This window comes from Syzygium oleosum, unplaced genomic scaffold, assembly GCF_021117445.2.
Source record: "Syzygium oleosum isolate NSW1041296 unplaced genomic scaffold, Sole_v2.1 Sole_v2.03, whole genome shotgun sequence".
In the NCBI taxonomy this organism is placed as follows: Eukaryota; Viridiplantae; Streptophyta; class Magnoliopsida; order Myrtales; family Myrtaceae; genus Syzygium; species Syzygium oleosum.
The window spans coordinates 3031713-3052743 of record NW_026607487.1 but is presented as its reverse complement, the minus strand read 5'-3'; the positions used below and the strand labels follow the sequence as shown (position 1 = coordinate 3052743).

The 21031-nt window shown below is 39.8% G+C and overlaps 2 protein-coding genes across 2 annotated transcripts; one reads left to right on the top strand and one right to left on the bottom strand.

Annotated features, from left to right (window-relative positions):
* The first annotated feature begins 2573 nt into the window (after nucleotides 1–2573).
* LOC115691888 (topless-related protein 3-like) lies at nucleotides 2574–11792 on the top strand. The gene is made up of 25 exons (XM_030618625.2): nucleotides 2574–2713; nucleotides 4266–4445; nucleotides 4542–4655; nucleotides 4925–5083; nucleotides 5763–5937; nucleotides 6033–6165; nucleotides 6274–6389; nucleotides 6536–6671; nucleotides 6758–6846; nucleotides 7040–7115; nucleotides 7188–7261; nucleotides 7336–7431; nucleotides 7506–7598; nucleotides 8037–8164; nucleotides 8343–8583; nucleotides 8666–8833; nucleotides 8932–9018; nucleotides 9134–9286; nucleotides 9367–9477; nucleotides 9582–9761; nucleotides 9841–9969; nucleotides 10044–10139; nucleotides 10798–10980; nucleotides 11067–11242; nucleotides 11374–11792. The coding sequence occupies exons 1-25, from the start codon at nucleotides 2634–2636 to the stop codon at nucleotides 11588–11590; spliced, it is 3390 nt and encodes a 1129-aa protein (XP_030474485.1). The 5' UTR covers nucleotides 2574–2633; the 3' UTR covers nucleotides 11591–11792.
* Nucleotides 11793–15470: 3678 nt separating this feature from the next.
* On the bottom strand, nucleotides 15471–20550 carry LOC115691889 (protein DEHYDRATION-INDUCED 19 homolog 3-like). The gene is made up of 5 exons (XM_030618626.2): nucleotides 20406–20550; nucleotides 18974–19113; nucleotides 17295–17372; nucleotides 16712–16968; nucleotides 15471–15848 (listed from the first exon to the last, which is right to left on the bottom strand). The coding sequence occupies exons 1-5, from the start codon at nucleotides 20479–20481 to the stop codon at nucleotides 15740–15742; spliced, it is 660 nt and encodes a 219-aa protein (XP_030474486.1). The 5' UTR covers nucleotides 20482–20550; the 3' UTR covers nucleotides 15471–15739.
* Between the last annotated feature and the right edge of the window lie 481 nt (nucleotides 20551–21031).

Here is a 21031-nt window from a genome sequence, read left to right as displayed (position 1 = left end):
CTGCGCCTGCGCGTGGGCAAGCGAATGGGCACCTGCTCAAGAAAAGGACAGCGCAGTGGAATGTCACGTCCCCATCCATCTTTGCTGCACCATCCAGATCAAGCGCGTGGACGCGACGGGCGACCACAACCCAACGTCCATCTCAAACCCCAGTCCATCACTTCACTAACGCATGGAGAGAAGTGTTGGCACGGGCAAAGATGATGGGGATTTTGAAAACGATGTAACTTTCGTTTATATAAAAAAATAGATAATTTAAAATTATTTGTAAATGATCTTTGTATCGAATGATATAATTATTTAATAAAAAAATTATTTTATTATCAATAATATTTTTGTGGACGGTGAATTTTTTTTGTTCGTTTTTTTATGTAAATTTGAGCGATCTTTTTTGGAAAAATATTTTCCAAATCATTCAATTTTTATGAAGCAAACCACTCATAAAACACAACGAATATACTAGGGAGATAAATTCAAGAATATGATATTAGAGTTATTTATTGACGTGATACGGCACGACATTAGGTGAAACACAAATTATAGGTAGAAAATTCGAACACGACACGATCGGAGACGACACTCTGATTAGTATATTAATATGAATTAATGTGTATTCAAATCCTGAGCCGATTTTTTTGACTCATCAAATTCAACTATGATGTAATTTCTACTACGGTCACGACAAAGAAACGCGAATTGTTAAACCCTGAATAAATTGTAAAGAGGGGTAATGCGGTAAAAACGGGTCCACTAAGTACCAATTGAATTCCACGTGTCTTTGTCAAAGGAACCCGATGATTGAGACGTGTGGGTTTGAGAGAGAAGTTTTTGGTCACATCCATCTTACCATAGCTCTCAAGTAGTCAAGCGACTAAATATGAGTTGGGTCTTTACATTATACCACAAAAATGTCGGCAGTTCCACTATAGATGTGTTCCTTATTTTAACGTGTCGGTGCCCGTACGCCTCACATTCTTAATTAGGGAAAAGTTTTTTTCTTCTCTCATCCTATGGAATACCCCCGTATTTAACATCCCAGAGCTCAGACGAAGCAGTTTAAAGACCTACATATACATAACCTATTTTTATCAACATGGATCTGGATAATCCGAAATTTCAAAAAATTTATATGCAAACATATAACTTTAGTGAAAATGATCCACACAAGTTAATCAATCCAATATCAATGCAATCACCCATCTCATTCCCTATGCTTCCTCCCATTAGTATTTATCAATGTGTTTCCAATTTGCAAAATAATGGCTTGATTTTGCACATTGACTTTGTGTTGATGATATTATAATTATAGGAAAAAGCCACAAAAAATCCCAGCTTATGTTCACCGTGACACATTTACTCTAAACCCATTTTTTTGGTGACACCAAAAAACTCCAAACTTGTATCTAAGCGATACATTTATTCTAACGTGGATCCGACGTGGTATTATTAATAATTTTTTAAAGACGAGTGGCGCTGGAAAAATAAAAAGAAAATTCGAAGTACTGTTCGTGGCGAATTTACTGTTCATTGTATTCAAGATCGCGATCGCTCAGCCACAACTCCTCCGGCGTTGCCCACTATGTCCGGGATCTCTATCGACGCTGGCCAACCCTCCAGATCTGGCCATGGCGCCCGCGAGCTTTGAGGTCGAATTTGGCATCGAAGCTCGCCATGGCCGCTCGAGCTCGGGAGGCTTGCCCAGATCTGGTTCGCTTGCCCTTTAATATCGCTGCGTCGGATCCATGTGTGGTTTCAAGTTTGAAATTTTTGGTGCTGTAAAAAAAAATCGAGATCGACGTGTCACGATGGACATAATTTGAGATTTTTGGACTTATTCCCTAAGTCTCGTGATAGGGCAAGTTAGTGCGCTCTTTTGTCCGTCCGTGAGTATCGTCGCTTAGGCGGCAGGCCGAAAAACTCGGGACCAAAATCTCTCGCGGGTCATAAATTTCGAGCACGATAAAACGGAAAGAGCCAATCGAATTTCTTACTCTTCTCTTTTTCTCTTTTTTTATCATCTCGCGATATTGAAAAATCGCGTTTAGGAAAGCGACAGTTCCGCGAAAGGCGATACGAACGGGGTGGTGGGGCCAGCGACTGGACGTGTGTGGCGAATATTCACTAGATTTGAATGCGTGGTTTCAGATCCGCACCCGACTCCCCACAAGCCACACCCCCCCGCGCTTATCACCCACACGCCCTGCTTATCACCCCCGCTCCCCGATAAGCTTATCGAATGCCAAGCGAATAAGCGCACCTGCTTATCACTGAAAATGGATCAGTAGAAAAGGAAAGGCGACCACCCCCCCAATCTCCACCCTGCACAAGCACGCATCGAAGATAGCGAGACCAAGTTCTCTCTCTCTCTCTTCTCTCCCTCTCAAAACCCTAAGAGATTCTCGGAGTTCGAGCGATACTCTCAATCACCGGAAGCTCCGAATTGCTTCGGATTTGTCGGGATTCCGGCGGGGTTTCGCTCCGGCGGCGAGCTCGGGAGGGCCGGGCCGGGTTGGAGATTTGGTTCCGGATTTCGTCGCTCTCTTTGGTGGGCGGTGGGGTTGGTGGTGGGGGGAGGAGGTGGTGCGGAGCGCGGGGGGCCCGGGTTTTTTGTGCGCGCGCGGGGGGGTCGAAGCATGTCGTCGCTGAGCAGAGAACTGGTGTTCCTCATACTTCAATTCCTCGAGGAAGAGAAGTTCAAGGAGTCGGTGCACAAGTACGCTTCCCGTGTGTGTGTTTTTGGTGTTTTCTTTTCTTGTTTTGCGCGGCTCTTCGTGTTTGTTTCTTGAGATGGTTGAGCGAAACGAACTCCTGCGAGGTGCGCGAATTATGCCGAGACGGTTTCGGTTTTTCTTTTCGTGTGCGTGTGTGGGTGTGTTTGAAATTTGTGAAATGAAAGGTGGGGGAAAGCGTCGATCTTTTCGGTGGGAGCGAGGGGGATGAAGAGTTGGGACTTCTCTGTTGCTTGCTGACTTGTTTGTCTGGCTTCTTTTTCCGGGAATATGATGGTGGGTTTAGGACGGTTGTCATGCATGACCAGATGCGGGGATTTTTATTTGTTGAAAATGGTGAAGTAACGAGATCGCGTGCGTTGCGAAAGGGGTAAACGTAGGAGGGTGCATTTTCGAAGCGCATCAGCTGGAACTTACGAGTGCAGCTTCGTTAACGTTTGTCCTGTAGAAGACAGAAACAGAGGATGACCAGGGGAGGTCTTTCTTTTTCCTCTGAATGCGAAACTGAAGTTCTCGGCGGAGTACTGAAGTTTGATTTCAGTTCTTGCTGGCTTCTTTAATCGGGAATAAGAGAGCTGAAGTTATTAATTATGCGTTTTCTGTAAGGTTGTGGTTTTTTGTGAAGTGTTTAGCTTCTTTAGAAATTTTGAGAATTTTAGTGGAAGCAGGGATAATATTTGCATCTGGAGCTTCACGCCTCCTCAGGCTTTCTTGGATCGTGACATGAAAGGGGATAGAAGTTAGGATTCTCTGTCACGTGCTAATTTCTCTTTCCTTTCATTTTACCCAAATCTTCATTTCTTTGCAGGAGTTTTCTAAAAGATTTTTGCAAATGGGTTCAGGACATTTCCTGTGCATGACATGATATAGAAATTTTACGTATTCAATATGTTGAAAATGAGCAATTATTGAGACTTCACACATTGCAAAAAAGAGAGAAGAAAAAAAGAAAAAAATTATTATTGGGTTCACTGTTAGTGTGAAGTTATTCTTACAGATTTATCGTTAGATGAGTGTTATGTGTGTTTGTATTTAGCTTTGCAACCGGATTCTTTCACATGTCAATAATCCAATGGTGAATGTGTAAACTATATGTTACAACTGCACAGGACTTAATAAAGAATCAACAAAAACCTTTTCCCATATTTAAAAACATTAGTTAGTTTTTAAGAGTGCTGTAGGGCTTAGGTACTTGTTGACGTTTTCACATTCAAAAAGACATGAAGATGAGGAAGGTTTCTTTGATAGTTTAATACCTTGGCTACTTTGAGCGTTGCTTCTATGTACTTCAAATAATTGTCCAAATGAAATCTGAAGTGAAAATTTGGATAGCTTTTAAATGCTGTGGCTGTTGATGTGGGATATGATTGTATGCTATTCTAGTTTGAAGACTTTGTCAACTAACTTTTGCTAGAAGAACGGGTCTGTGTAAGCTTAGAATACTCCAGAGCAATATTATTCTGCATTTTCTCCTGTACTAGTTACCAAATTGGTTCAAGAGCCTTGGAAAGTAATTTTTAAGGGATTACCTGGTAGGTTGGAGAAAGAATCAGGGTTTTACTTTAACATGAAGTACTTTGAGGAGAGAGTTCAGGCTGGAGAATGGGAAGAAGTTGAGAAGTACTTGACTGGATTTACCAAAGTTGACGATAATCGTTACTCCATGAAGATCTTTTTTGAGATCAGGAAGCAGAAGTACCTTGAAGCACTTGATCAGTAAGTAACAGTCTACTGTGTTAGCATCAGTTTTTTGTCATCTGCAGAAATTCGTGATTTCTGTCTTTTTTCCTCACGACCAATGTAATGCTTCAGGCAAGACAAAGCAAAAGCAGTTGAAATATTGGTGCATGATCTGAAAGTATTCTCCACATTTAACGAGGAGCTGTACAAAGAGATAACCCAGCTTCTAACTCTCAGCAATTTTAGGTACCTTCGGCATATGACTTAGTTGTTTTCCGTGAATGGGCATTATTGAAATGTTTCCTTTTCTAAATCTCATACGAGTGAAAAGGGATCAGGTACAAAGAATTCGATTTAAAGAGTTGAAAATGTGTTCTTGCTGATGTTCATTGAGCAAGTGATCTAATTTAACTTTGTAAAAGTAGTTTCTTCACAATTGCTTGATATTTGAGGAGACAGTATACAAGCTATTCAAGGTTGAGTCGATTTCTCAATTACTTATTTTTGAATGGCAGGGAAAATGAGCAGCTCTCCAAGTATGGAGACACCAAAACTGCTAGGAACATAATGTTGATAGAGTTGAAGAAACTTATTGAGGCAAATCCCTTGTTTCGTGATAAGTTGATTTTTCCTTCTCTAAAGTCTTCGAGATTGCGGACTTTAATTAATCAAAGGTAAGGTTGAATTGGTGCGCGGCACTTAATAAATCCACGACTTCCTTTTATCTAAAGCTGTTCTGCCATTGATCATTATCTTCACAGAGACCTTTTAGAGAGAGAGAGAGAGAGAGAGAGAGAGAGAGAGAGAGAGAGAGAGAGAGAGAGAGAGAGAGAGAGAGCTTTTTTTAATTAAATGCTGTGTACAATTATGTATGATGTGATATATACTCCAGTCAGGCCTTAGGTTGTCATATCTTTTGTTGCAAGTGTGTATTGTTTGAGGTGAAAAACTTAAAGTGTCGTAGTCATTTTATTTTCTGTAGCTTCTCGCTCATTGAAGCTGTAAGACATCCGTTGACATTGACAATTAATAAATCCAGGACTTTCCTTTTATCAACAGCTGTTCTGCCATTATAATCATCTTCACAGAGACCTTTAATACACTGTTGCTAACTAGCTTATGCATTCTCTGCGTCAAGATTGCGTGCACACACTTGAGAGAGAGAGAGAGAGAGAGAGAGAGAGATCTTTCCAAGGTATTCTGTTAATTAAATGCTGTGTACAATTTTATATTATGTGATAGCCATTTTATTTTCTGTAGCTTCTCACCTGTTGAAGATGTAAGGCATTCGTTGACATTTTCTCGTACAATTTTCTGTCTGCTTCTTGGTACTTCTGTACCTGCTCCATGCAGTTTGAACTGGCAACACCAACTATGCAAAAACCCAAGGCCAAACCCTGACATAAAAACATTATTTACGGATCACACATGCAATCCTCCCAATGGTCCTCTCACACCTGCGCCTGTAACTCTGCCTGTTAATGCAGGCGCAAAATCTGCTGCTTATCCACCACTCGCAGCACATGGGGTAGGATATAGTTACCTTGTATGATCTCTCATATTTTTTGGCTTAAATGAATTCGTATCAGAGTTCGTGAAAATTTTATTGAACTTTTGGTGTAGCCCTTTCCAGCCACTGCAACAGCAGCTGCTGGTGCAAATGCTTTAGCAGGTTGGATGGCCAATGCCTCTGCTTCTTCATCAGTTCAAGCAGCTGTGGTTACTGCATCTTCAATACCCATCCCACCTAACCAAGGTCTTGGCCTTGAACAAGAGTCGCTCTATATGTACCATTCAGAAATACTTTTCTAAATTTGTTTTGCCTGGTTGTTGCAATCTGACCGAAAACCTCTCTACTCGGCAGTTTCAATCTTGAAAAGACCAATAACACCTCCAGCAGGTCCTGGGATGGTTGATTATCAGAATCCAGATCACGAGCAACTAATGAAGAGGCTTAGACCTGTTCCGTCTGTTGAGGAGGTAATCAAGGATTTTCTTCCCTAGATGAAATTCGGGAACATCGAGCAGCCTTTCTAGGTTTTTCCCCTTATAGAAACTTCTGCTCTCTGAAATTGAATGAAAGTTCATCCTCTTATGTTGGATGGTTCTTTCTGCTCAATGTTCAGGTTACATACCCAATACCTCGGCAACTAGCTTCTTGGTCGTTGGAGGATTTGCCTAGAACGGTTGCTTTGACCATGCATCAAGGATCTTCTGTCACTAGCATGGATTTTCATCCCTCCCATCCTTCAGTGCTTCTTGGTATCATTGCAAACACCTTCCCTTACAAAGAACATTGACATACACAATGCATCTCTGTGATTCTTTGACTTGGTTCTGTCCTACAGTTGGGTGTACTAATGGTGAAATTACGCTGTGGGAACTTGTATCCCGGGAGAAATTGGTTTCAAAGCCATTCAAAGTTTGGAACATTCAGGTTTTGTTTTTAAGTTTTGCTGATGAATTCCTGGGATGCACTCTTTTTATACCATTGAATTGACAATCTTTTTAAGCGTCTATTACTACTGGTTGACTATATATATTGACTCTCTGCCTATGGATTTCCAAAAGTACTCAAGAATATACCTTTAAGTATGGGGATTGAAACCTGACAATGAGATGTTGTACAGCCTGCTGCAGCTGCTGCTAAGGATAGTGTTGTATCTGTCACCCGTGTCATGTGGAGTCCAGATGGAAATTTCATTGGTATTGCACTTTGACAGATGTAAGATATTTCAATCAGCTTGTGTACGTGCCTCATATTATTTCTTACCTCAGGTGCTGCATTCACCAAGCATTTGGTACACCTATATGCCTGTCATGGATCCAATGATTTACGTCAGCAAATGGAGGTAGTTTGATACTTGGTGTTTCACCGGGAAAGTAGTGTGAATGCAGGTTGATGTGAGTATATTCTTTGTCACAGATTGATGCCCATACTGGTGTTGTCAATGACTTGGCCTTTGCTTATCCTAACAAACAACTATGCGTTGTGACTTGTGGAGATGACAAGTTGATAAAGGTGATGACGGAAATTTCCTGAAGTTTCTTTGATCAAGTTGCATTTTTAATTTCACTCACTAGAAATATGAACAGGTGTGGGATTTGAATGGAAGGAAGTTATTTAACTTTGAAGGCCATGAAGCACCTGTGTATTCTATCTGTCCGCATCACAAGGAAAATATTCAGGTGAGCTGGAAAAAGGGCAGAAAAGTTTTGTGTAGGGGAAAAACATTTAAAGCACTGGAGTTTAGGTTAAGGATATTCTGATTTTAGTCATGTAGTTATGTTAAAGTCTTTACGCTGCCTAGAACTGGAGACTGTTTCACACGACATCTTTTCCATGATAATGTTACAAACCTGATGAAAGAACTTTGTGATGAACTACTTCTTTCCTGGATGTCATATCCTGCTGAATGGAGATGTCATGGTGCAGATAGCAAATTGTATTCTACAGTTTGGCTGACTAATGATGTCTTACTCTGGAAAATTGTGAAAGATGGTTGGTTGGTGAATAGTGCATGATAGTCACTGCTATAAACTGTGTGCATGATTGTTATGTCGAACTCTTCCCTTCCAGAAAAAGAATTTCTTATGTCATTGATTGTCCCACTTTTTGGATTTCAGTTCATATTTTCAACTGCAATGGATGGCAAAATAAAGGCCTGGCTCTATGACAATGTGGGTTCTAGAGTTGATTACGATGCTCCAGGTCGTTGGTGTACAACAATGCTTTACAGTGCTGACGGAAGTAGGTAAGAAAGTAAATCACTGTATAATTGAACTTTTGATATTTTATTTTTTTGTTCTTTAGAGATCCTAGAATAATGTGGTAGCGTTCTTGTCAATATTTTTGGATTTTTTTTCCTTTGTTTCCTTTGTAGTTTCTTATTTTTCCATTTAGTGTTTTACCTAATATTTTCACTGTTTTAGATTGTTCTCATGTGGAACAAGTAAAGAGGGAGACTCTTTTCTTGTGGAGTGGAATGAAAGTGAAGGAGCAATAAAGCGGACATACTCTGGGTTCAGGAAAAAGTCTGCTGGTGTTGGTGTTGTGCAATTTGATACCACGCAAAATCATTTTTTGGCTGCTGGTGAAGATGGCCAAGTAAAATTTTGGGACATGGATAATAATAATGTCATAGCCAACACTGATGCCGAAGGTGGACTTCCGGTCAGTATCTTCAATGTCAATTCTTTCACGGAAAACTGTATATGTGCTTTTTGGTTTTACATGTTTTGTTTTACTTTATCAGAGTCTTCCTCGCTTGAGATTCAATAAAGAAGGCAATTTACTTGCTGTTACTACGGCTGACAATGGATTCAAGATACTTGCGAATGCAGTTGGTCTCAGATACTTAAAAGTGAATGAAACTCCTGCATTTGAGGCTATGAGAACTCCAATTGAGTCTGCAGCAATTAAGGTTATGTTTGTACACATTTTTTAGGTCTGTTATTTATTCCTATGGAGGGAATATTCAGGGGACTTATGCTGGCCTCTCTATCATTTGGGACCATGTAGGTTTCTAGCTCTCCTGCTGTTGCAAATGCCAGTCCGGTCAACTGCAAGATTGAAAGAAGCTCTCCAGTCAGACCTTCGTCGCATCTTGTATATAATCTGATCTGTTTATTCTACAAGTCATGACAAATTGTTCTCAGCTTCCCTATATCTTGCTAGGATAGAGTGTTAATTATCTTTTGTCTTGTTTTTCCTGTCTCACTAGAATGGAGTTGATTCCATGGGACGGAGCCTGGAGAAACCAAGAGTAGTTGAGGAAGCAGTTGATAAAACCAGACCCTGGCAGTTGGCTGAAATTACGGATCCTGGCCACTGCCGGTTGGTTACCATGCCTGACAGCAATGATACTTCCAACAAGGTGCAATGAGTTTTAGTTTTTGATTATTTCTCTTTTGATGATATCCTTGTATATCACATTCTTGCTGGTTTTATATCCAGGTTGTTAGACTTCTCTACACAAACTCAGGTGTTGGCATTTTGGCCCTCGCAGCAAATGGTGTCCAGAAGCTGTGGAAGTGGGCTCGAAATGATCAAAATCCAAGTGGAAAGGTAATGAGCTTTTGTGGTGCATGTACTTTTCACATTTAACTCCAACATCTGGAGCGTTCATGAGTTGGCAGAAGTGATTGCTGAACTTGGCAAGTGTTTTTAAGGCCACTGCCAGTGTTGTTCCTCAGCATTGGCAACCGAGCAGTGGTCTTCTTATGTCTAATGATGTATCAGGTGTCAACCTGGATGAAGCAGTACCATGCATAGCACTCTCAAAGAATGATTCGTATGTTATGTCTGCTTGTGGTGGAAAGGTCTCATTGTTTAACATGATGACTTTCAAGGTATGTTGCCAATGAAGTCATTCAAATTCTCCATTGGGATCCTGTATTGCTGGCCATTAATTGCTGCTGCTCTTTTCAGGTAATGACAACGTTCATGCCACCACCTCCTGCTTCAACCTTCCTTGCATTCCATCCTCAGGATAATAACATCATTGCGATTGGAATGGAGGATTCAACTATCCATATCTACAATGTCAGAGTTGATGAGGTAAATTAGAATTACTTTTTTTGAGGGTCTATACTGCCCTTCAACTGCAACTGATATAAGATTATCGTTTGCAGGTGAAGTCGAAATTGAAGGGCCACCAGAAGCGCATAACTGGTTTAGCTTTCTCCACCAATCTCAATATCCTGGTCTCATCAGGTGCTGATGCTCAAGTAAGTGAAAATGCATCATTTCTGTTTTCTTTTTTCACCTGCTATTCTTAAGATTATAGTTGAATGGTAAATGATAATGGTTGCTGAACTCTGAAATAGTTGTATAATTGACAAGTAGATTTATCGAGGAATAAGATGACAAAGGCATGACTGATATATTAGGTCATTGGTGAAGATACAGGACTTTGCATCAGTTCGGAAGATTCTTAGATGTGAGAGGGAGGTAAAGAAAAATAATGGGAAAATGATGAGAAGTCCAAGGGTGATCGGGTGGCCCTGCATGGCAGAATAGAAAGCTTTATTGTATCCGATTATTTATTTCTCAGAAACGCAGCTCCAATTTATCGTGAGAAAGTTTTCTGATATGTTCGTTATTGACTTGTTATCAAGTTTTTTCCCCCAACAGTCGCATGGTGTAGTTACTTGTATGTGGGTGGAGATCTGAACTGGTTCTCCTTTTATTTAAAGTGGCTTTTGTTAGGGCTTCCATACTTTTCCCTTATTTGGGTTTTCCTCAGAATTTTCTTCTATGTTTTTTGACTTTCAGTTTTTCTTTGAGCAAACCTACTCGAGAATTATCTGTCAAAGGCAACATGCAGTTTCCTTTGTTCCTTTTGTGTATCTCTAGCACGTGTATAATTGTCACTTCTATTTCCAGCTTTTCGTATGGAGCATCGATTCCTGGGAGAAAAGGAAGTCTGTCCCGATCCAAATGCCAGCTGGAAAAGCACCTAATGGTGACACTCGAGTACAGTTCCATGCAGATCAAATCCGTTTACTCGTAGTTCACGAGACGCAGTTGGCAATATACGATGCATCCAAAATGGATCGCATTAGACAGGTAGGTTAATCTTCCTTGGTGTCGGTAACTGATTGTCTGAGGCTCACTCTGTTGATCTTGACATTTTTTATGTATCACTGTTTCAGTGGGTCCTGCAAGATGCCCTTTCTGCTCCGATATCTTGTGCAGCATTTTCCTGCAACAGCTTGTTGGTGTACGCGACGTTCCGTGACGGTAACATCGGGGTGTTTGATGCTGATAACCTCAGATTAAGATGCCGCATAGCTCCATCCACTTACTTGTCCCATGGGGCATTGAATGGGTATGTCCGTGCTGCCCTTATCTATGATTGTGTTCCGAGAACCAAAAAATAAAATACTCATCTGTGATTGTTCTTTACTGCGGGGGGTGCCTTGCCTCAATGCTTAGTCGCTTTGATATGTATTATTGCAGAAGTCAACCGTTGTATCCGCTCGTGGTTGCGACACATCCAGTGGAGCCCAACCAATTAGCCGTTGGTTTGACAGATGGGTCTGTCAAAGTGATGGAGCCAGCAGAGTCAGATGGAAAATGGGGAGCAACTCCACCCTTAGACAACGGAATGCTGAGTGGTAGAACGCCGTCATCGTCTACGACAAGCAACCACACTCCAGAACCAGTACAGAGATAGATGACCTTTGTTATGTACACATTCCAATCTTTTCCCTTTTTTTCTTCTTCTGAGTTCTTCCTATTTCTCATAAGTAGATTGTAAGGTTGTCGAGTTAATGTGTCCCTTATCAAAAGGTAAGCAGGGCATTTATGCTTTATAAGCTAGAACGTTCTGGTATATACTTGGTTAATCAATGTACACATGTTTCTGTTCAGTTTTAGCACCATAGTTTTAAGAATCTATTCTTTCCTTTCCATTAGTACATGTTACTTGGGTCCGTTCCCTGCGAGATTCTTTTACGGCAAATCCAGAAATGCATAGACGTAAAAAACGGTGGTAATTACCCAGGTTGGAACGATTGTTAAGTACGGTTTTCTTAGGAGGTTTTTTCGCGGTAATATGAAGAGCTCCACATTAATGCTTGTTTTGGTGATGGCACAGAGCTAAGTGTCAACTATTAATTCAAGTACATCTGTGGCTTCTGATAAAATACTTAGGTTCTGTGTAAATGGGTTGAATCACTAACTACATAAATAAACAATGCAATCCATACTTAACCAAAGCATGGATTCTACTTGGGGTTTATACTTCCCTTGGCTTTGCTGAAATATGTCTGTTCATGAACGTGAAGGCAAGCGTAAAAAAAGGGTCGTGTCAAGCGTGCTAAGGAAAGTATGATTCGGTTTTCAAAACGGCGATTCTAGATAAAACGAGATGTCTGCTGCATTGAAAATTGCAAAGTTTTGCGAAATAGCTGCTTACCAAGTGCTTTGGAGGCACTCATTGGCAAACAGTTGAATTCTTGAAGAGGACGATTAAGGTCACTTTAATTTCGAGATACTTGCTCAGAAAGTCTTAAACTTATTGACAGCTAATTTAAACCTAAACATTTCAATTGTACTCATTTAATTTTAAACCTTTTGACGATTTGCCAATTTAGTCATTTCGGTCAATTTTGGCCGAAATTCGCCGATGTGAACGCCATCCATCTTACATGGTACCGGTCCTGATGTAGATAATTTTTGCAATTTTTAATTTTTTTTTTATCAATTTGTTCCTTTTTTTTTTCTTTTTTATTTTACTATTCTTCTCCCCTGAATAACTGGCGTCGGCTAGCAAGAAGCATTAGTAATGTCACATATGACGACCGACATCTACGTCATTAATTTTCAGCCAAATTTGACAAATCGTCAAAATGTTTTATGACTAAATTGATTGAAACATTAGGAACTAAATTGGCCGCCGTATACTAAGTTTAGTACTTTTTAGGCAATTGAAGAGCATTGGATCCACAAAGCTCTACCCGAACATTGAAAAAACATGAGGCTTCACCGGATTGGTCTTGAAGATCTTAAGAAATTTCTATGATCGGTGTCAAAGTGCATGCAAGAGGCAGGCTGGAGGCCAACAGAGGCAGCTGTGCAAATTCAGGTGTCAGCAGCGGAGAGATGGAGAGGAGAGGGAGAGGCCTGACGAAGGAGATGTTAAGTCTCGTGTTAGGAACTATATGTTTTGTAAAATTAGTATGAAAAAACATACTCGACATTTTAAATGACTCGCATCAACACTTCACCATATCTCACATCATAATTTTACAAATCGAATCTTAGCATATTTACCATTCCTTACAAATCTTTTCATGTTAAAAATACTAGCCAACTCGTATGAGTATGAATAAATCATGCTGGTCCGATTACCTAAATCAAGCGGAATTGATAAAGTGATTGGTTATCTGAACCGGCGAACTTGTGAAAATCATGACATAGAAGTATGGTTCATTTACAAGAAAATCATGTTTTTTATGAGAAAAATGCTTCATTTACACATTTTATTGTATATTATGAAATGGTTAGTTTCAATACTATTATGTAAACTTTTCACCTTGCATATAAAATGATGAATTTATCTCGCGTTCGTCATAATTCTCCGTAGCTTATTATTATTATTATTTCATTTTCACGTTGTTTACATGGGATGAGATTTTCTTTTTCAATTAATCCCTTCCTGTGAGTGTCAATGGAAAGAGAAGATAATTAGTCACGCATGTGAATCTTGTATAAGTTATATCCCATTTCCATACAAAATTTTGATTTTAGACCATATCATTAAGTAAATTAATCATTCATGCACATTCAAGCGCTGTCGGGGGAGTACAAGATGAATTAAAACAGTCCAATTTCTTGGCAGCCCTGATAATTTGATGGAATGATTATTCAAGAAGTCCTAAATCTATTGTACGGCGGCAAATTCAGTCTTGAACTTTTCAATTTTAGCAATCTAGTCATAAATTTTATTGACGATTTGCTAATTTAGTCCTAAATCTTCTAACGATTTGCCAATATAGTTCTTCTAGCTAATTTTAGCCATAAATCGCTAACATGGCGATAGGACGGTCGGCGTCCAAATCAGCAATATCCGACCAGAATTGGCCGGAATGATTACAATGGCATATTCTTTAAAGGTTTATGATTAAATTAGTAAAATTGGAAAGTTCATAACTGAATTGACCATTGCGTAATAGGATTAGGAGTTTTTGGATTTTTTCTTTCCGAACTTGATTGACCGTATTGTAATTCCAATTCCAACCTCAGAGCTCTAGAAGCAGTAACCCTAGTTGGACCTTCGGTTTGGTCACCATTGACGAAGTCCAAAGCTGCAATTCAAAGGCTGGTTTCTTAGCATTCGGAGGAAGTTGGGGTTTGGTGGTTATCTGTTACATTTGGCTCGGAAAAAGAAAGCAACTTTGATTAGGTGGGGGTCACATTAAGCTGATTTGATCATCCAACTTTGACGATGCAACTTTGATTGGGAGGGGCACATTAAGCTGATTGGTCATCAAACTTTGACAATCTTGATTGCAAACAATCTAAAACTATAACCGAAAAATTGCACGTCACGGTCTCTAGCTATAGCTTCATAATGCCATTCAATCCCCATTGCTTTTACGTCTCAGGAAAATTACCAAGAAAGTCTTAAACTTAATATATTTGTGCCAATTTAGTCCTCAACTTTTCAATTTGGTCAATTTATTCCCACACCTTTTGATGACTTGCCAATTTAGTTTTTCCAACCAATTTTGATAGGAAATTTCTGACGGTGTTTTTCGACCAATTTTGACCGAAATCTTTAACTTGGACACCGTTAGTGCCAAGCCGATAGTGGCACTGACGTGAATTGTGTGTTATAATTTTTTAATTTTTTTAATTCTATTTTTAATTTTTCTTTCTTTCTTTTTCTCTTTTTTATTTACGAAGTTTGGCGAGGGCGAACGCCACGATGCCCTTGTCGATTGCAAGCAAAGGCCACAGCCCTTGTCCAGTCACCAACCCTCGCCCATGATCGACGAGGGTCGACCAACAAACCTTTTTGGGCTTTGAAGAAAAAAAAAGGAAAAGAAAAAAATTCAAAATCTTTTTAAGAAACTATAAAAATTATTCACATCAGTACCGACCATACCACGTAGGACAACCGACATCCACATCAGCAATTTCCGATCAAAATTGGCTGAAATGACTAAATTAATCAAATTAAAAAGTTTAGGACTGAATTGGCATAAGTTCAATAAGTGAAGAACTATTTTGATAATTTCTCCCATATGTCTCCATTCCCCGACAAAGGTAAATTTTAACCCACATCATTGCATCTTGCATCGGGTTCATAGTTAAACGGAAAAATCAGTGCATTATAAAGCTTGAACTAGTAGATATAAAGATTAAGTGGCTAATCCAAGAGTGAAATAGTGAATCATTCTTCTATAAGCCCGAGATGGAGGCATCATGACTTCATTTCAACAGGGGCACCCTTTTCAACTACAATTGCCAACGAACTGATTATATTCTCCAGCTTTTGAAGTAGTATGTGAGGATTCAAGAAGTCGAATGCGGCACACAAAGGATCAGATCAGCAAAGAAAGCGATTATTTTTTCCGCGTTTTACTTAATAAATGGCCTGAAACAGAACCTCGCGGCAGAGTCTGCTCGGGCCTACAACATAAGTCAAAGAGGCAACTAATTCCTACGTTACTTATTCCACACTTCTTGTGTGTGTAGTAATAGAAGTAGTACACAGGCATATTCACTACAAACAACAAACATACCCTAGAAGATGACTGGGCTCCCATGACAACTTGACGTCTGCCATCACCGCGACCGTGACCTACTAGATAACTCATAATCCATCATCAAGGACGGTGGACAACAGGACGCCACGAACAAAGTCGCATCTTTTCAACCTCTCTTTTTGCTCCTTGACAGATAAAGGAGACGACTGAACTTTCCTGCCGCCAGCAGACAAGAAAGAATGAACCCAGTGGATAATCATAAGTAATAAGCACACGACTAATATCACCACAAAACATCGATCACTACAAGATGCAGATTTGTCCAATTCCTTAAGTTTTTTGTGATTCAAGTAGCCGGGAGAAAAAAAAAAAAGACTGCAGCATTGCTGGTTCAATCACTTAACGTGGCTGAAGATTATGCTAGTTAGTATTTTTGCCAAAGTAAATATCCTCAACATTGTTATCTCTTTACATCAACCAGACTTATCTCCATCAGTTCCACTGAGAATTTTTATATCTAAGAACCAAAAGTGATAGGATCAGAACTTTGCACATTTAACTCGATTCTGGGGGCAGACAAGAAAATAAGAAAAATATTTGCAGCACGGGTTGGGGGTAGTAATTGTAAGCTGGATTAACACAGATGTCCATATCCATGCGTGACAACAGAAACGTTATATAATCAACTCAAAGAGGAGATCAAGACAATTCAAAGACCGAAAAGAGCTATGGCCGATTTCCAACCCTAGCCATAAAGCCGGTGAACATCTTGGATTTTGATAAAGCAACTGAGTAAGTAATAATTCTTAAAACGCATGCCCCTGCACTGCCAGTCTCAAAGTTATTTTATTAATCATTCACTGGAAGACTAGACTTCATCATAAAGTGAGAATTTTCCATACTAACTGTAATTTTCAATCATTGTAAAAGAACATTGCAAGAACTTACAGACGCCTTCCTTCTTTTCTTGTCATTCAAAAAAAATAGAATACTAACATTTCATTCCACAACTGCAAAATTTTCCAAAAAGCAAAAAAGTAAAGGCACAGTGAAGGTGATAAAAAAAAAGTACGAAGTACCTCTCTGACAGAGTCTCATCTGAGCTTTTCTTGGACGAGCTAGTTTCTGTCATATCGCGAGACTTAGTGCTGCCGAAATCATCATTCATAGGCAAAATGAAAGATGACAGCAGTGGATCTGGTGCTGCGTTGGAGGAGGGAACCACGCAAGAAGAGCCACCAAAGAGGGACTGTAGAGTTCCTTCTCGAAGCTCTCTCCTCAATAAAAAGAGTGTAGAATGATTCCCAGCTTTACGTGATTTCCGCTTGCGTTGCACGTAATCACCGTTAAGGATATCAAATATCAAACAAACCTTACAATGATTAAAATAAGCATCACAAATGTTCCGCAACAATAATATAACCAGAAAGAATGCAGAATTTTCTACCATCGCAGCGGACTGCCATTCTAAAAGTCAATTGGAAGCTTAAATTGACGTCAGCAAGTAAATTGCAAAACTAAACTTCAAGAGACTTTAATTGTGTAAAAATGTAAATAGACATACTGCAGAGCACTCAACTTGCAATCGAGGGGAAAATCTAAGAGCAGATAAGAGGTTATGCAGCAGAAGTATGTACAATACATATACAATTGAAAGGATATCTTAAATATATTTCCATGTTGCAGGGTAATGTGTGCAACCATATCAACCCCCACTCTCATTGTACAAACTGGACAAACCTGCATAAAATACCAGATCAAGGCATTAGAGGGTCGTAAAATGAGCATTCTTCACTTAAAGAAAAGCCCTAAACAACAACCACCCCAGCCCATATAAAAGTATAAAGAAATGGAATCAAGACGGATGAGAAGCAAAGTGAAGGAATGGACACCAATCCTATGCCCACAGAGAAACGATGGAAGAACAAGTACCACTATAGTTACAATATGTGAAGAAGCGGTTGTGACCATCCCATTACATGCAAAGCAACATATTACCCCATGGCTCATGAAAATCATTAGTCTTTCAAGTGTGAAATGGCCATGTGCATCATCAAGTGTCAACTTATTCAGGTCTTCATTTCTAGCAAGCCTCTTCTAGACCAGCTTCCTCCAAACATAACTATGCGAAAGCCCAAACAGGATACACATTTATCTCTCCAGACATCACGTGAGGCCAGAAGCAGACATAAGAGACAGGTACGCAATTGCAAATAGGCAACAAAATATGGTAAAGAATCTCACATTTTCCTATCTATAATGTTTGACTAAACCTTATATAAATGTAGAATTTTTTTTTTAACCTATTGGTTTTAAGTTTTTGGATTGGACCTTCTAATATGGTATCAAAGTTAGTTTCCGCATCCTTCATAACTAGGCATGTGTAGCTCCCTGTTTCATAGTTTCACGTGGTTTCTTCACTATAGTTCAATTCGGTTTGCAAGAGAGAGAGGACGTTTGAGTGTTTTCCGGCATCACTTGAATATTGGGTTTGACTGAGTTTCTTGTCCATATAGTCTCTCCCTCTGCCTATTGGCTTAAGTTTTTGGGTAACATTCCAACAAATTGAAAGAGTTGGAGCCAACCTTCCGAACCAAATCAAAGAATCGCACTCTGACCATAGGGGAATACACAATCATTTATGGACTCAATAAGAATCAGCACTATCACGATAGCCATGCAGCATGAGCATGAAAAGTAAAAGATCCAGATCTTCACCATGGAAAGTCTAATTATGAGCCATGGAGAGTGAAATTAAGTTTCATGTATCATACTTCGTACCTTGCGTAAAAGCCATGGAGTGTGCAAGTATGGACGAAAGGTACTTGATGAATTAATAGTGAAAATGCTACACCAATTGTTCTCTAATAAAAAGGAAGCACAAGAAATGAGAGAGGGGAGCTAAATTCATAAAAAAAACGCAAGAAGAAAGTGGAGAAACTAGGCAGATGAACATGTTTTCTTCCCCTCTAAAGTCTTCCTTCTGATTTCAGAATAAACGATCATGGTTCTTTTCTAGTCAATTAATACAATTTTGGCAACTCAATAATCATAGAAAGCACCATGATGTCGTATCAAATCGCTTTCGTTAATCAGGACTTGAAACTCTTAACTTTCTATCATCTTCAAGTTGACAGGAGCGTAACAACATCACAGCAAGTCAAAATCACAATAACCACAATCATACCAGCGGATAAAACTGAAAATAACATCAATCAACTCTATTAAGAATTTGAACCTGAAACCTAATGGAGAAACTTCAGAAAAGGATTTAATATCCATCTCTTCAAGTTTGCAACTCAACGGAAAGTGCAACAAGTGAAAGCAGACCAATTTCATACCCCATTCTTTGCCTCCATTGGGTGCTCATCATCCATGTGGCAGCACAAGCCAACAATGTCGAAGTACTCCGAACAAAACGGACATGAAAATTCTTCTCTTATATCGTCCTCATCAATTTCTTCAAACCCCATAAACATATCTGCATTCACACAACCCTACCATTATTATTAGGATAATACAACAGCAAATCATGTCAGACTCGTAAAGCATTCTGACTGTCCATTTGTAAGATGTTTGAGAGAATCTAAGCACAATCTTACCGTCCAATCATTTCAGAAAAGAAAGCACAATTAACAGTTGAGTATAATCTAAAGAAGAGGGTACTAAAATTTTCTCGAGTACACCCAGGAGAAGGAGAAACTCGCATTTCAATAAGCTACTTCATTCATTTTTTGCTGTCAAAGGGGGTGGATAATTATGAAAATGCAAATAAAAAAAGAATTATGCTACGCTAATTAAGAATTTAAGATCGCACACTACCATCATCAACTAGGTGTTACCACTAGGGCTCCTCTCCCACATAATTGGGGCTCAATTTTGTATTGAGTCTTCCAATAGCACTAAATGCTCCATATCTTTCCTTATAAGTTATACTGTCATTTTGCGTCTTTTTTTAGTTATTTATTTTGCCCCTTTTAACCCGAGTCTCCATCCTTTTAATCCCATTTGAAGCCTCAAAAGCCATCAGCCTACATGAAGGAACTATCCTAAACGAGTTCCTCTCATCTTATCCTCATTTGCACCACACCTACTTTTGCCTGGATATATTCATTTCTAATCCAGTCTTTCGTCATGTGCCCACACAAGAGAAGGGAAATCGAACTGCATCAGACACCACTACTTATACTGGAGGTAGAGGCATGCATCTCTCTGTGTGTCATTGCACCAGTACTCGAAGAAAACTTTAACAGGGCCCGATATGTAAGCGCGCGCACCCTTTTCCCTCAGAACTACAAAGAATGCTTTATTTCAGATGTATAATGAACAAAGAGCACCCAATATCTCCAAACCAAGTACACCGAACAAGCTAAGCAAGATTGAAGACTATGCTCATCATTTCCTACACCAATTGAAAAAAAAAGAGATCATTTCTCCCAACAGATGCTGAAAATGTCCAACGCCCAAGCCAAAAATCCCTGTTCCGATCGTCGCTTGTCGACACATACGCGCAGCATCGGCCCGAAATTCACAAAAAACCAAAGCGAAAAAGCAACAACCCACCATCACCCAGAAGCAAAAGAACAACCGACCATCACCCGGAAACATCATCGGCCCAACTACAGCAGAGCTTCTCCGCTCCGCGAACCCAGAACAGTCCCACAAACCGCACAAAAAAATTCAACATTTCCACGCCATCGGCCGCGATCATATCGCCAGCCACCAACCACAATCGATCGAGAATTCGTACAAAGGGGCGGTAGCGAAACTGACCAGATCTCGACTGGAGGGCCGATTGGTACCGCTTGGAAGCCGAAGAGAGGCGAGCGCTCCACGAATCAGCATCCATAGCTCTCGCAGAAACTTCCCCCCCGAAGAAACTCCCCGAAAAAAAAAAACGATAAATTACGCCGGGAAAAAAAGGCTCGAAATGGCTAGCGCGGCGGCGGCGATGATCGCTCCGGCGGGAAGGGTTTCCGAATCGATGGGCGGCGGACGGCGGTTCAATCTGCGGATGCGGCGGTCGAAGAAGCCGAGAGCGCGTCGGGAAGAAGAAGAAGAAGATCGAGAGAGAGGATTTGGGGGTCGAGTTTGGCCTTTCGGAGAGAAGAAGAGAGAGAAAGAGAGAGGGGTGTGTGTGTCTCTGTGTGTGTCGTGTTCTTTCTCTAATTTTTTTTTCTCCCTTTTTGTGAATTTTCTGCGGGTGGAATTCACCGAGAATGAAAAAAATGTCATTTCGTGGTGCGGTTGCATTTTTTTTATATTATTCGATTATTACTGTTATTATTATTATATTTTGATGTGTTTAATTCCTGAAATATTCTTCTTTTTTTTTTTGGATTAAGCCTTTTTCATCCGGAAATCTTAACAGTGTTTCATTTTTGTTTTGTTTTCGGTCG

What these genes read in the sequence shown, in the direction of transcription:
- LOC115691888 (XM_030618625.2), top strand. Translation starts at nt 2,634, where the DNA reads ATGTCGTCGCTGAGCAGAGAACTGGTGTTCCTCATACTTCAATTCCTC. An exon ending in TTCAAGGAGTCGGTGCACAA is followed by an intron (nt 2,714 to 4,265) that starts GTACGCTTCCCG and finishes ATTACCTGGTAG; the next exon opens with GTTGGAGAAAGAATCAGGGT. An exon ending in ATCAAAATCCAAGTGGAAAG is followed by an intron (nt 9,478 to 9,581) that starts GTAATGAGCTTT and finishes AGTGTTTTTAAG; the next exon opens with GCCACTGCCAGTGTTGTTCC.
- LOC115691889 (XM_030618626.2), bottom strand. Translation starts at nt 20,481, where the DNA reads ATGGATGCTGATTCGTGGAGCGCTCGCCTCTCTTCGGCTTCCAAGCGG. An exon ending in CAATGGAGGCAAAGAATGGG is followed by an intron (nt 17,373 to 18,973) that starts GTATGAAATTGG and finishes TATTTTATGCAG; the next exon opens with GTTTGTCCAGTTTGTACAAT. An exon ending in AACATGGAAATATATTTAAG is followed by an intron (nt 16,969 to 17,294) that starts ATATCCTTTCAA and finishes AACGGTGATTAC; the next exon opens with GTGCAACGCAAGCGGAAATC.